Source organism: Harpia harpyja, unplaced genomic scaffold (assembly GCF_026419915.1).
Source record: "Harpia harpyja isolate bHarHar1 unplaced genomic scaffold, bHarHar1 primary haplotype scaffold_120, whole genome shotgun sequence".
NCBI lineage: Eukaryota > Metazoa > Chordata > Aves > Accipitriformes > Accipitridae > Harpia > Harpia harpyja.
This window is the reverse complement of record NW_026293192.1, coordinates 212,774-227,425: the sequence shown is the minus strand read 5'-3', so window position 1 is coordinate 227,425 and position 14,652 is coordinate 212,774. Positions and strand designations below refer to the sequence as shown.

The 14,652-nt window shown below is 50.9% G+C and overlaps 1 protein-coding gene across 1 annotated transcript; it reads left to right on the top strand.

Moving 5' to 3' along the window:
* The first annotated feature begins 1,247 nt into the window (after positions 1-1,247).
* On the top strand, positions 1,248-14,343 carry LOC128138240 (olfactory receptor 14A16-like). The gene is made up of 4 exons (XM_052779547.1): positions 1,248-2,259; positions 3,581-3,674; positions 7,655-7,801; positions 14,157-14,343. Exons 1-4 carry the CDS (start codon positions 1,293-1,295, stop codon positions 14,341-14,343), a joined length of 1,395 nt encoding a protein of 464 aa, XP_052635507.1. The 5' UTR covers positions 1,248-1,292.
* Positions 14,344-14,652: the final 309 nt, after the last annotated feature.

The following is a 14,652-nucleotide window of genomic DNA, read 5'->3' as shown; positions in this document are numbered from 1 at the left end:
GTGTCCTTGGCAAGAGGTGGGGTGCAGAGACCTTGAGAAAGGGGGAGACACTTGGTGTTGGACAGTGGGTGTCTCTGCTTTCACTAGTGCCTGGTGTCTTTTCAGGTTAACATGGGGCTGTGATTACAGTCCATCTCAGAAAGGTGAGAGCTCAGTGTAGCTGGCAACAAGAGTGACAGACCAGCTCCCCTCGCTCTGCACTAAGCCACAGACAGTACTCTTTCCTCACAGGACACACTTTATTTTCTCCGAGTGAAGCAGAAATGATGAGGGTTTCTGAAATCCAAGGAAATCACCAGATGAGATAGTGGAGAGCTCTAACCCCCCCACCTCTCACTCTGTCCTGGTTTCAGCTGGGATAGAGTTAACTGTCTTCCTAGTAGCTGGTACAGTGCTGTGTTTTGAGTTCAGTATGTGAAGAATGTTGATAACACTGATGTTTTCAGTTGTTGCTCAGTAGTGTTTAGACTAATGTCAAGGATTTTTCAGCTTCTCATGCCCAGCCAGTGAGAAAGCTGGAGGGGCACAAGAAGTTGGCACAGGACACAGCCAGGGCACCTGACCCAAAGTGGCCAACGGTATATTCCATACCATGTGACGTCCCATCTAGTATAGGAACGGGGAAGTGGGGGCAGGGATTCGCCGCTCGGAGACTGGCGGGGTGTCGGTCGGCGGGTGGTGAGCAATTGCACTGCGCATCATTTGTACATTCCAATCCTTTCATTATTGCTGTTGTCATTTTATGAGTGTTATCATTATCATTATTAGTTTCTTCTTTTTCTGTTCTATTAAACCGTTCTTATCTCAACCCACGGGTTTTGCTTCTTTTCCTGATTTTCTCCCCCATCCCACTGGGTGGGGGGAGTGAGTAAGCGGCTGCGTGGTGTTTAGTTGCTGGCTGGGGTTAAACCACGACACACTCAAACACTGTTTTGATTGTGGTTTCTTAGCCCTGGGAGTGCAGATGCTGACAAGCACTTTTACATTAGGAGCACTTTCATCTGACCAATTCAAACACCAATACTGACCCCCCTGACCGACCAGAAAGCCACTGCTACAGAGCAGGGCTGACTCCGTGGCAGCCAATACGCAGAGGTCCTGCTCCTCACGACACACGCAGCCAGCACCACCCAGAGCTCTATCCACAGAGCTGAACAGAGATCTCGTTGAAATGGAAAAAATGTGGTGAACATGTAGTATGAGAAATGGCTTTGATTTTGGTCAGAGAAAAATGCCCTAACTTGTCACTGTCCTTGCCTCCCTGTTCAGTGCTCCACTTCCAGAGGCAGCAGATGTCCAACAGCAGCTCCATCACTGAGTTCCTCCTCCTGTCATTTGCAGACACGCGGGAGATGCAGCTCTTGCACTTCTGGCTCTTCCTGGGCATCTACCTGGCTGCCCTCCTGGCCAACAGCCTCATCATCACCGCCATTGCCTCTGACCACCGCCTCCACACACCCATGTACTTCTTCCTCCTCAACCTCTCCCTCCTTGACCTGTCCTCCATCTCCACCACTGTCCCCAAAGCCATGACCAACTCCCTCTTGGACACCAGGGCCATCTCCTACCCAGGATGTGCTGCACAGGTCTTTCTGTTTGTCTTTTTGATGTCAGCAGAGTATTTTCTTCTCACTGTCATGGCCTACGACCGCTACGTTGCCATCTGCAAACCCCTGCACTATGGCACCCTCCTGGGCAGCAGAGCTTGTGTCCACATGGCAGCAGCTGCCTGGGGCACTGGTTTCCTCTATGCTGTGCTGCACACTGCCAATACATTTTCACTACCCCTCTGCCAAGGCAATGCTGTGGACCAGTTCTTCTGTGAAATCCCCCAGATCCTCAAGCTTGCTTGCTCAGATGCCTACCTCAGGGAAGTTGGGGTACTTGTAGTTGGTGTCTGTTTTGGATTTGGGTGTTTTGGTTTCATTGTGCTGTCCTATGGGCAGATCTTCAGGGCTGTGCTGAGGATCCCCTCAGAGCAGGGACGGCACAAAGCCTTTTCCATGTGCCTCCCTCACTTGGCTGTCGTCTCCCTTGTTATCAGCACTGCAGTGTTTTCCTACCTGAAGCCTCCATCCACCTCCTCCCCATCCCTAGATCTGGTGCTGGCAGTTCTGTACTCAGTGGTGCCTCCAGCAGTGAACCCCCTCATCTACAGCATGAGGAACCAGGAGCTCAAGGATGCCCTGAGGAAACTGGCAACTGAATGGTTTTCAGCAGCCATAGACTGCCTACGTTCCTTTGCAAGTGACTCCCAGTGTATGTCATGACAGGCCAAGTCTGCCTTTTCTTCTTTACTTTTTTTTCCCTTTTTCCACTTTTGATGATGTTGTCTTCAAATAAACATATTTTTTTAATCCCCTTAAATATCCACCCTCCTTGTGTGACACTGAGCCTTTGTAGAAATGGGAAAGCATGTTATTTAAGCAAAATACATGGACCTGTAGCAACTTCTTTGTCTAAGATCCATCTTCTGCATAGCAGGAATGAATGGGAAATAAAAACACCTTTCTGGCTGCACCGGCTTAGGGCAGGCTGCTTTGTCCCTGGGGGATTAGGAGCTCTTGAGGACCGCAAGGACTAGGGCTCTTGTGCTAGCCTGGGGAGATGGGATGGCACAACGAGGCTGCAGACCTCTCAGGATATCCTGGAGAGGAGAACAGGGGGCACAGGGTGCCACTGACCTCCTTTTCCTGCTGCCCACCCATCTCTGGGCTGACTCCTTCTGCCCTACAGAGGTGCTGGGGCTCTGGGGTGAGTGCCCAGAGCTCTGCAGCACCCTGTGGCAAGTAGTGCTGTGGGGCCAGACCAGACTGGTCTGGGATGGAGAGAGGGCAAGGGAGGCGGAGGTGTTGGAGGGAGCTGAGCTGAGCTGGAAGGTTCCGGGGAGGGAAAAACATCTGTGTAAAGCTTGTACTGCGTGACCGTGCAGGGTGAGGCCTCGCATCAGGGGGTTTGTGGTGCAGAGACAGGGCTCCTGGATGGGGGCTGAGACATGCAGGTACAGGAGAGAGGAGGCCTGTCTGTGCCCTTGGTGTCATGGACGGACCAGGAAGGTGGCCCAGGGCCTTTGTCACCCCCCAGCCTCCCTCACCAGCCATTTCTAGCACTGGCTGTTCACCCGGTTTATGCTAAGTCTGGCTGTGAGGCTATCTCCATCCTCCGGCTGGGCTCAGTGCCTGCAACGGGGAAAATGGCCAGCTCTGCCCAGCTTCTTCAGAAGAGTGAGTGGGGCCCCGAGCAGCAGTGACTGGCCATGTGCACACCTGGGAGAGAGACTCAGGGCATGTCGGTCAGAAACAAGGTAATGGCTGATGGCTTTAGCAAATCCTTACAACCACGTCTGAGCCCAGAAATGGAAAGCAGTTGATCCGTGTGAGTGGAGGAGGAGGAGGAGGTTTGTCCTGGGAAGATGGCAGGAAGCAATTCCCCTCCTGCGCACGTCAAGGATAATGGAGATGTTTCCGTCTTGTGTACATGCCTCTACCTGGCAGATAGGGAATGCTTGCTGCTAGGGGTGGCTGTGCTCAGTCATGCCTCATGAGCTGACCTTGCTCTCTTCTCCTCCTTCACTCCCCAGACTTGGATGGACCACAAGAAACATCCATGATCCTGGAAAAGGCAGAAACTTCTTGCAGTGCCATAACTGCAGGGGAGGCGGGAAGTCTGGATTTGTGAGACACATGGCAGTGCAGGGAGAGAGCGGTGTGTGCATAGCAGCTTGTGTGGTAAAGGCAGGGAGAGGACCTGAAGTAGTGATTTTGAGACAGCAGAAGGAGGAGGACGTGCATTTCAGTGCTGGGATACAGAGCCAAGTACAGGAGCAAAGCAAGTCAGGGACTGGGATGTTTTGGGTGTGAGAGGAGCATTAGCAGGGTATTGGAAGAAGTCAGACAGGTTGTGGGGACCTCCCAGGCATTGTCAACTCCTCAGGTAACCACAGCTTTGTGTTTGATGGGACAGCCAGTGAGGACAAATTAGCATGTAAAAGTCACTTATTCGCTGGCTTAGGAGGCAGACAAGGATGCTTAGCAGAGAATTACCAAGGTAATTTATTCTCTCATTTTAGCTGTGCATATAGTGGTGCCCCAGCCTAATGCATGGAGGACCCCAACACAGAGGAAAGCAGGGTTTGCATCTGTTCCAATACAGTTGTAGAGACCAATCCAATTATTCATGTTAAGGGATGACCCCATCATTTATTAGTGCTCGCGTAATTGGTGTGTACTTGTCCCACACGGGATCAGTACACGCTTGACCTGTGCAGGTGATGCAGAGGTATGGTCAGTGGTGTGTTAATCGTCATTGTTCTAAACTGATGGCCAGTGCAGGTGGGGGATGTTTATCCTGGATTCTGGTCGATTGTAGTTCATGCTTGGTTCATGGCTACATGCCTGGTTTTTTGAAAGGTAAATCTTCCATGCTTTTATTGTCGTTATGGGGTGTTCTCAGTCATGAAGTGCTGGCTTAGATTGGGTCTACAGGTCACATTGACCCTGAGGTAAAAGCTCGTAGTGTCAGATAGTGTTCATTCTCCTAAGCAAGTTGTACTGCAGCTAGCGTCTTGCCTTTCACAGGCATCAGTAAAGCTTGGGAGATCCCAAGGTCAGGGTGAGGTGGGGAAACAGGGGGAGGCAGCTAAAGTCTGCAGGGAAACTGGCATAGGCATAGGACAGTGTAGGACTGTCTGTGGTGCAAAGAGGGCCCCTGTGCGCTGCCCCCCTCCTCCCTGCCAACAGAACTGAAGTCCTTGTCATCTCCACGGTGGCTGCTGTCTCTTCCACTGAAGCCCTTGCGAGGACACCGGTTCCTTACAGCCCTAGGCCCTTGTTCCCTCCTCACTGACCCCCAAAAGAGCCTGGGAGGTGTCCTACCGCTGTCCTTCACTCGGCTTCACACCCCCCCCCATCAAACTGCTCCCGGAAAGAGCTGTAAGCATCCCATGAAGGAAAGGATCCCCCTTCCCAGGGGGTTGGGGCTCAGGGCTTGGCCATCCTGCTTGCTGAAACACATTTAGGGCTTTCACAGCCACCTCCACAATTGATCTGCCACCTGTAACCAGTGTCTCTGACTTCCTGTTTCACCAGCCCCCAGGTGAAACCTCCTTGTCTGGTCATTCCCTCCACAGTCTCTTCAGTGGTGTTCCTCAGTGGAGCCCAGCAACACCCTCAGAAACTTGCAAGTTTGATGCTGACTTTTACTTCTTGAGAGGCTTGTTCAATCTTTCAGGATCTGCAGTTCAGGAACTTGGCACCAGAGGGCTCATTAACATGAAAACTCCCTAACGAGCCAAGGCTCTGTGCATAATTTTCCTTTAGGTCTTCAATTCTTATGTGGTTAATAAGAGATTTCAGGAGTGTAGTCAAAGTGGAAAGATTTCAATACTAAACAATAAGAAAGAATTCTTTTTTTTCCCCCCACTTTTCTTTATTTTTCTGCTCATGCACCATGTGATATCAGAAATCCTCAATTCATATTGATCCTCCTAATGGAGTTTGAATGTATACAAAAATCAAGACCCTTTACGTCTTAACAATCTATGGTCATTCTTCATCCCTACCCCCAGCCCCACCTTTCCTCTCAACCACCTGGCACTTACAGCAGCCTTGTTCAAATCTGAGCTTTCTTCACTGAAGTCTGTAGCTGCATGTTTCAGCCCGTGGGCACCAACTCCCTCCTGCTTGGAGAACGAGCTGCACACAGACACGCGGTGATGTAATACACTCAACGGCTGTATATTAAGTCCACGTTACCTCCTCTGAAGTCCACTTCCCACAGCGGATAGCCTTAGATGAACAAAACCCACATTTTTGTGTAAGCTGAGATCCCAGGACCCCCCCAAAACACTCCCTGCCCTGGACTCTATCTGTCCATATCCGCTCTTTGCACACAGCAAGTCACACATTGAAGTCACGAGCTCCCCTGATTCACAGAGGGGGAAAAAAGAGACAAAGTGAATGAAATGCTCTCTTTTGAATAGGCAAACGGGCACTAAGCCCAATGTATCTGGGACACAGGAGCTTCTTCAGGCAGACTCTGCAATACCTAGATCCACTCATTTTTCATTCCCTGCAGGGTAAAGTACCTGTGACTCCATTGTCAGCAAAGGCAGAAATGAGAGTGATCCCCTCTAATGTTGGACACCTGGGGTGCTGTTGCCCAGGCTTCCTTTTCTACCCGTATTAGGTAGTCATCCATTACGATCCAAAAACCCCCATGGCACTACATCTAGCTGAGGCTTGACTATCTCCATTGTGGACATCCCACAGCCTTTCTGGGTGCATGTTCCCAGTGCCTGACAGACCTTATAGTGCAGATGCCTTTCTCTTAAGCCTAGTCAGAATTTCCCATGGCCCAACTTTTTCCCATGGCTTCTCATCTTTCCACTGTGCACACCTGGGAAGAGTCTGACTCATTCTCCTCTGCACTATCCAATAAGTTAGCTGAAGACAATGACAGTATCTCCCCTAGGCCAGCCTTGAATTTCTGACAACCTTCTCTTTGGCCCAATGATATCGACCGGTCTTCAGCAGACTCCCCATTTCCAGCAGTTGGAGGGTGTTGGACTTGAGGGCTTAAACCTGTGTCTATAACCGCCGTGCTCATCCCCACCAGGTCCCACTCAAGCTTCAGGAGATAACTAGGGATGTGAAGTCAAGGGTCACCCACCCCATTCCAGGGGTATTCATGCCATTGAGAGAGACTCTGTCCTTGTTACGGATGCACGACCAACCAAATCCAACAGGTGTTAAAACTCAGATTTATTCTTCAGCAAAAGTTAGTTAGAAGTCCGGTAACATCTTATAAAACCACAGGCTCAATGACGTAAAGAGAATTAGTACTACACAGCCGACTTAAGAATTCCCAAGATTTAAAGTGATGGCTCAAAACGCGCGTATCACTCACCTAAAAGCTGAGGGCTCTCTCCCTCGAGGAGTTACCTCGGGCTGTGCCCTGGCCCGAGGGGGAGTCCCCAACTGCTGACCCGCTGTTCCGAAGAGGACTGCCAACATGTCCTCCGGGGGGACCCCGTTTATACCCCGGTCGAATCTGACCTGTGGTCATTTAATTCTATTGGCTAGGAGGGTCACCTCTATGTACCTGGCGCATCTTGATTGGCCAGTTCAAATTTCAACCTGCAGCCTCCAGGGTTTTCTTCCCCTTCTCCCTTCCTGGAGAAGTTTTGCTTGCTGCTGGCAGGATGGGGGGGTGGGGGGGGTGTACTGACACATAGGGCTGCGCTGCGCTGCACCCTGCTGCGTGTACAGCACGGCCGTCAAACTTGTGTTATGCTGCACAGATCCCTTGGCCACAGGACAACCTCAGCAGCATATTATCACACAAGAGCCTGCAGGCAGGTCCCACTCTGTACTGGACATCATGCCTCCTGCGTGGCCTTGCCTGTAGCTAACAGTGCAGCAAAACAGTCTCATGAAAACATTATTTCTGTTTGATTGTTGAGACGATGAGTAGAGTTGATCCTTGTAAGAAAATCCTACAGTAGCCTGAATGACCAAAACAGGAGACTGTCTTCTATGGATGGGGTCTGCATGGTTTGCTGCAGTCAGGTAGAAGGCCTATTCAATGCAACACCCCCTGGGGTTCCCACCATCTAAAGGGGCCTAAGATGATCCGCATCGTTCTCTCCTTATAGTGTTAACAACGATGAACATAATTTTAAAATGCAGCCCACAGTGTCCGAGTTCCTTTCTTACTGGGGTCATAACAGACCAGCACCTCCTCAGGAAAAAAACACTCTCTCAGCACCCTTGGATGCAGCCCCTATGGTTCCCAGGGACTGGTAAGGGTGTAGTTTGCTTGAGTAACCCCGCACTTGATCCCCATCCACTGCTGGTTGTTCTCCTCCAGAGTCCTGCCTCACAGCTCAAAGGCCTGGGAGACCTGGCTGGTATTAACCAAGGCTGTGACGTAGACTACCTCAGATCTATCTAGAGCTACTCTTCCTCATTTCAGCAGTGGTCCTACCTTATCTCTTTTTCTTCTGTAACAGTTCCTGAAGTATCAAAAGTTCATCTTGGTGCCCTTGAAACCCTTTTTGAGTTTCCACTGAGTTTTGATATGGACCATTGCTGTGCTTGGAGGATGATGTCCTTGAAGACAACATGTATCCAGGAACACTTTGAAAATTCTTGGTCTTTTCATTGGTTGGATCATCAAGGGAGTGAGTAAAAACCCCTGTGTGACATGCTTCATGTTCATGCAATGCCTGCAGCTCTTGGGTGGAGAAGGAGCAGACCTTGCCTCTCTGACGGCATCTGATGACTGATGCCTCTGACTGATGGCTCTAGTGTATGGCAAACAGGCACCAAATCACACTCTCTGTGATGCCGTCTGGGACGTCTATGACTCACCCAACCCTGAATTGGAATTGCTTTCCTGCAGCTCCTATGAGGTCCCTGCCAGCCTTGGCATCTCGTGTAGCTCTGTGGCCCTGGATTTGGACATTAAATAGAGTACCTGCCCTGAATTCTGTTAGGCAGTGTGGGGACGAACATGGGACACATGCCATTACAGTCAGTGGAGGAATAGTAAATTCAGCTGATGGAAAAGAGAGAGACCCAGCTGTCGCTACGCTACATGACTGCAGTCATTCGTATGAATGCCTGTATCAAGTGCCATGAAGATAAGGAGTAGGAAAAGGTTCTTTTGGCCTTTAGTTGGGCATAAGCTGTCATGTCACTTGGCCAAAGGAATTTCCCACCAGGCTCATACATGATTCCCAAGATTTTGCCCTGTCTCTATGAACTTCTCCATTACAGTTTGCTGTTACCTACATGTATCTTGGAACACCTCTGGCAGTTCAAATGTCACCAGGGATTTGCATTTGAACACCTGACTCCTGCCTTCCATCTCCATTAATTCAGATGGGAGCTGAGACAAGGAGTTCACATGCAGGTGTCTATTTTGCTCGTGCCTGAACTGAGACAAGAGGAATCCCACCTCCTGTGGCTTTGTGGTGTGCATGGGAGGGAGCTGAGCCTCCTTCAAATGCCATGAGTAGAAACGCACGATGTAACGCCAGCATTGACCCGTGGATCCCTTCTGTCTGTAGGTGTAAAGGAGATCCCTGGCAGTCACTCTCTGTGTATCCTGCCTAAAAAATAACACAACAAAAGTGATACATTAAAAGTAACTCTGAGAGAATGATTATATTTCTGGAAAGAAGTGTCTCTCCCCAGCTGAGGGAGGCAACACCAGTGATTGCTTCAGCCTGTTTCCCAGCAGGTTCCCCTGGAGCCCCAGGGACACCTGGAGGGAGCCCAGAGGGGGCAGAGAAATTGCTGCCTGGTGCTGGTCTTCTACTGCTGAGCTGGGCTGGGCTCCTGGCATGGAGGGAGCTCATTACAAGCAGGCAGCACTGCAGAGAGACAGCTCTGCCCAGGAGCAGCTCCTCTGCAAAGCGCAGCAGCTAAGCACCACACAGCCTCTCACTCATTTCCCCCCTCCCAGTGGGACTGGGGAGAGAATTGGGAAAAAAAGTAAAACTCCTGGGTTGATATAATACTTTAATAGAAAAGAAGAAACTAATAATGATAATGATAACACTAATAAAAGGATTGGAATGTACAAATGATTCACAATGCAATTGCTCACCATCCTGCCAATCGACGCCCAGTTAGTCCCGGAGCGGCAATCCCCCCACCCCTGTTCTCCCCAGTTTCTGTACTAGATGTGACATCACATGGTATGGAATACCCCGTTGGCCACTTTGGGTCAGCTGCCCTTGCTGTGTCTTCTCCCAACTTCTTGTGCCCCTCCAGCTTTCTCGCTGGCTGGGCATGAGAAGCTGAAAAATCCTTGACTTGAGACTAAACATTACTTAGCAACAACTGAAAACATCAGTGTGTTATCAACATTCTTCTCATACCAAACTCAAAAACAAAGCACTGTACCAGCTACTAGGAAGACAGTTAACTCTATCCCAGCTGAAACCAGGACAACACCTCAGCCTGGCTTTGGGTCCCTCGCCCAGCCCAGCTCTGCTGCCCAAAGTGTCCCCTGAGCCTCCCATTTCAGAATGGCTACAGGACAATACTGTGGCTGCTCCTTATCTCATCACCAAGGGAAACCACTCCCTGACAGGGAGTCCTTCTCTCTCTGGCATTCCTGCTTCCAGCCAGTTTAACCCCTTCTGTTGTTGGGACTTCTTGCCCTCCATGCCAGATAAATGCTTGGTCACAAATTACCACTGCTGAGCAGTCACTATCTGAATTTTCACTTTAGGTTTCCCAGAAATGGCACACCTTGCTGCAGTGTCTAGGATCTGGCAAGACAGCTCTCAAGGTTTCTTTAGGGTGGAGGAGGACATGCTCCAGAGAAGAGCTTCCCTGCTGCACCATCAGAGGTTCAGGGCATGAGGCTGCCTTCACCCGGGGATGGCTGCGGAGTGTGAAGCTGGGTGTGCAGCCAGGGGTGCCCAGGGCTGTCCTTCTGAGCAGGGTCCCTGCACCCCAGGGGGCTGTGTGCTGGGGCAGGGACTCTGCCGCCTGCCAGGGTCAGCACTCAGCCTGCCCAGGGATCTCTCCATGGCCCTGCGGGGAGAAGCTGTGGGTGGATGGAGCAACCTGCCAGCAGAGCAAGGCAGGGTCTTTCTGCTGCTGAGAGAGTGCTGCATAGGTCAGGGCTGCTCACAGCTCCAGATCACCCCAGGGGGACTTTTCCAGAAGCACGTCAAGGCAGGGGCTACTTGGGAGGAAAGGTGCTTTCCAGGGTCTGTGCTCTCAGTTTCCAGCTGTGGTTGTGGGGGAAAATAGGAGATGTCGGTGTGTATGTCAGTGGGTGAAACCACTAGCAAATATTAAACCAAAGCAGCCAGCAAGTATAAAAAGAGGCCTGAGAGCCAGTTATTTTAGAGACCATAAGCCTGGACTGCATATTGGAGAGCCCTGAGAGTCTGTGAGTTAGCTACTGGATGGATAATGTGGCCCAAAACACCTCCTGGAGAAACTGAGGGGTTTGGGGGGGTCAGGTGCTGATAAAGCCATCGGTCTGGATCTGGAAGGGAAGTTGCCCTTTATGTGAGAGAGCAGCAGGAATGCATGGAGCACTGCTGGATACGGACAGTTGGACAGTCCGCATGAGAGGCCAGAAGAACATAAGCAACATTGTGGTGGGTGGCTGTGTGCTGTAGACCTCCTGATCAGGAAGAAAAAGCAGGTGAGGCCTTCTTCAGACAACTGGAAGAAGCCTCCTGTTTGCAGCCCCTGGTCCTCATGGCAGACCAAAACTGCCCTGAAATTTGCTGAAGGGGCAACACAGCGAGGTGAAAGCCATCCAGGAGGTTTTTGGAGTTCATTGACAGCATCTTCGTGGCAAGGGTGCCTGAGGAGCCAGTGAAGGGGAGTTTCCTGCAGGACGTCATCCTTGGAAACAAGGAAGAGCTGCTCAGGGGTGTAATAGTCAGGGGTGAGAAAGCAGAGTTGAGGCTCCTGAGAGAAGGGAACAAGGCAAAGAGCAGCACTTCGGGAGAGCAGGCTTTGGTCTGCCAAGGGACATCCTTGACAGAATCCCATGGGATATGGTCCTGCAGAGAAGAGGGGAGAGCTCTTTGATGGTCAAGGCTTTCTTCTTCAAGCACCAGAACAGTACACCCAGACAGGCAGGAAGTCAAGCAAGCTGGTATGGATGAGAAAGGACCTCCTGACAAAAATCAATATTCCTAGGCTGGATATTAGGAAAAATTTCTTCACCAAAAGGGTCATCAAGCATTGGAACAGGCTGCCCGGGGAAGTGGTTGACTCACCATCCTTGGAGTTATTTAAAAATTGTCTAGATGTGGCACTTAGGGCCACGGTTTAGTGGTGGACTTGGCAGTGTTAGGTTAATGGTTGGACTCGATGATCTTAAAGGTCTTTTACAACCTTGCTCCAGCGCAGTTTGTGCAAAATAGGTGCCCGCAGGCCAGCCCCTGCCCTGAGCTCCCGCTGGGATCCATGGGGATGCAGGGTGGTTGTCAGCTGCTCACACAGAAACAGCCAGTGGCGTTTGAGGTGCCAGGGGTGGTCAAAAACTTGTGTACGTGTCTGCAAGCTCTGGTGGAACATAGCTGGGACACCCACAACTGCCTAAGCATCAGCTGTGGGGTTGTGGAGAGGGGTCCCTTGGTGACCTCAGATTACACCCAATGTTTAGGGCACCTGAATGTCAGTTAGACTCACATTTCCATGGCAGCTGCTGGTCTTTCGGATGACCAAAAGGAGGCATGCACCAGAAGGATGGTCAGATCTGTCTAGGCACCCTCCACTGCACTCACTAGAGCTCAGCTCACTGCAAAACTCAGACATGAGCATATCCCTGCATGGCAGGCACTGATATTATGTCAAGGCTCTCTTTGAAATGGCATAAGAATGGCCTCTAGTGCCATGGCGAGTGCCTGGGCTACCTAGTACAGTGGCATGTGCCTGGCAAATATGGCACAGGACCTCCAGGAAAGCCATGTTCCACCGGAGAGGGAGCTGGAGAAAAACACCAGGGCCTCCCAAAGGGTCTTGTGTCTTTTTGCCAGCACCTGAATGCCAGCATCGTGGCAAGGTCCATCTTGTCTACACCAAGGGGCCCTGCATGATTGGGAGGCACATCACACCGGGGTCTCCGCTCATGTCCCTGTACTCTCAACCCCCCACAATTCTCTTCTCCCTTGTCCTCTACACACCTAATGATGCTATGAAGAAAACACATGCCACTGATGTCCAGGGCCTGGCTGGATTGCAGGCTTATCTCACCCAGGGACATTCTCAGGGGAACCTTGTGTTCCTGGAGATTGGCACAAGGTCCTGCAGAGTCACCTCAGGCAGCAAACTCCTCTCTTGCAAGCCTGGCATGGCCCTGGCCTGTTTTTCTCCGGCGTTGCAACTGCAGGGCTTGTTGTCTTTGTAAGCATCTCATTTCATCACTACATTGCCACCTGCCATCCTTCCCAGCAAGTGTTTGCTCTGAAGCAAGGCCTTTGCATACGTGGGGCCCTGGGGTGCTTGGTTCCAGTTTCCCCCATGAGAGAAGTCTTTGGTGAGTGGCTGCAAACCAAATGTGCATCTAGGCCCTCAGTTTGAGACACAGGGGGGAGGATCTGGAGCCCCTTATTCCATCACAGAGCTTCTGAGGGAACCCCTGTGGTGACGTGGTGGGGCAGGTTGCACAGTTTTGGGTGCTGTGAGGGATAGAGACAGGCTCTTTAGGAGACACTGGGGGATGGTTGGTAAAGGTGGGAGAATGAGGCTGGGGCATGGCCTCTGTAAAGGATGGGGCAACTCGAATATGTATGGTGGGGTAGACAACAGGTTGTGCAATCATTACTGGGTTAGGAACAGATGACGCACCACTGATGGTGACATGAAGGTGGGAGTTAGAACCACTCAGTCAGGGTGAGGAAGTGGACAAAGTCTTCTGTAGGTAATCTGAGGAAGTCTCCAGATCAGCAAACCTTGCCCTCACTGGACAGGCAAAGTGACTGGGTGCAAACAGCCCCATTGGGTCCTGGAGAGTCTCAGGGTCGAATTCTTATCACAGCAGCCGGGTAGGCCAAGAGGCTGAGTCAGGGACGTTAAAGTGTCAGCCTTGGCTGCAGTGACAATGAAATCACTTGGTCCCAGTTCTGAAGGGAACTGAAGCTGGAGAGTAACAGAGCTCAGGTTTGGGATCCCAGAGAAGCAGACCTTGGCCTGCTCAGGGCTCTGGTGGTAGTGGGAGACCCCATGGGAAGGCAGCTCTGAAAGGTAGAAGTCTAAACTCGCTGAGAGGCCTTTAAGGACATCTTCCCCCCAAGCACAGGAAGGATCTGTCCTGATACTAAGGAAAACAACCCTTCATGTCCAGAAACCGGCTGGGCTAAACAGGAACCTCAACGCCAAGCTCCAGTGCCAAAAGGCAGCACACAGGAGGTGGAAGCAGGGACAGGCTACAAAGGAGGAGTTTAGAAACGTTGTCTGGGGAAACAGGGATTGTGTTCGGAGACTCAAAGCTCCCCCAAAGTTCAAGCTAGCAAGGGATGTCAAGGGCAACAAGATGAGCCACTACTGCTTCCTTAACACTTGAAAAACAAAGAAAAGTAAATTGAGCCACTACTGAATTTAGAAAGAGTAAATGCAGGTAGGTCTGACGTACACTATGACTTCTTTTCCTCTGTCTTCCCCTGCAAGGTCTCCCACGTCTCTGTTGCCCTCAGGCAGGACTCAAAGAGGAGGAGAACAGCCAGCAGTGGATGAGGACCAAGTCAGGGGCTACCTGAGCAAATGCACCCCTTTAGACAGCCTGCATCCAAGGGTGCTGAGAGAGCCAGCCAATGCCATTGTAAGGACACTCTGCATCATCTTGGAACAGTCATGAAGACCAGGGGAGGTCCCAGATGACTTGCAAAGAACAAGAGATGCATGCATCTTCCAGCAAGGTCCAAAGGACCAGCTGGGGAACTAAAGGCTGTTTCACCTCACTTTGGTGAGGGGTGTGTCACAGCCTTTGTCCTTCTGAATCCCATTTCTGGGAACATGAAAGGGAAAGTGATTTGAATTACCAAGGGTAGGTCATGCCTGAGCATCCTAGCATCTTTCTGTGATGAAGAGGACTGCTTTTCTGGATGAGAGGAGAGCAGTAGCTATCATTTCCCTGGATTTCAGCAAGGCTTTCAACACTATTCCC

Coding starts and splice junctions, on each gene's coding strand:
- LOC128138240 (XM_052779547.1), top strand. CDS start 1,293: ATGTCCAACAGCAGCTCCATCACTGAGTTCCTCCTCCTGTCATTTGCA. Junction 3,675..7,654: donor GAGGCGGGAAGTCTGGATTT/GTGAGACACATG, acceptor CTCTCCTTATAG/TGTTAACAACGATGAACATA. Junction 7,802..14,156: donor CCTATGGTTCCCAGGGACTG/GTAAGGGTGTAG, acceptor TTCCCCTGCAAG/GTCTCCCACGTCTCTGTTGC.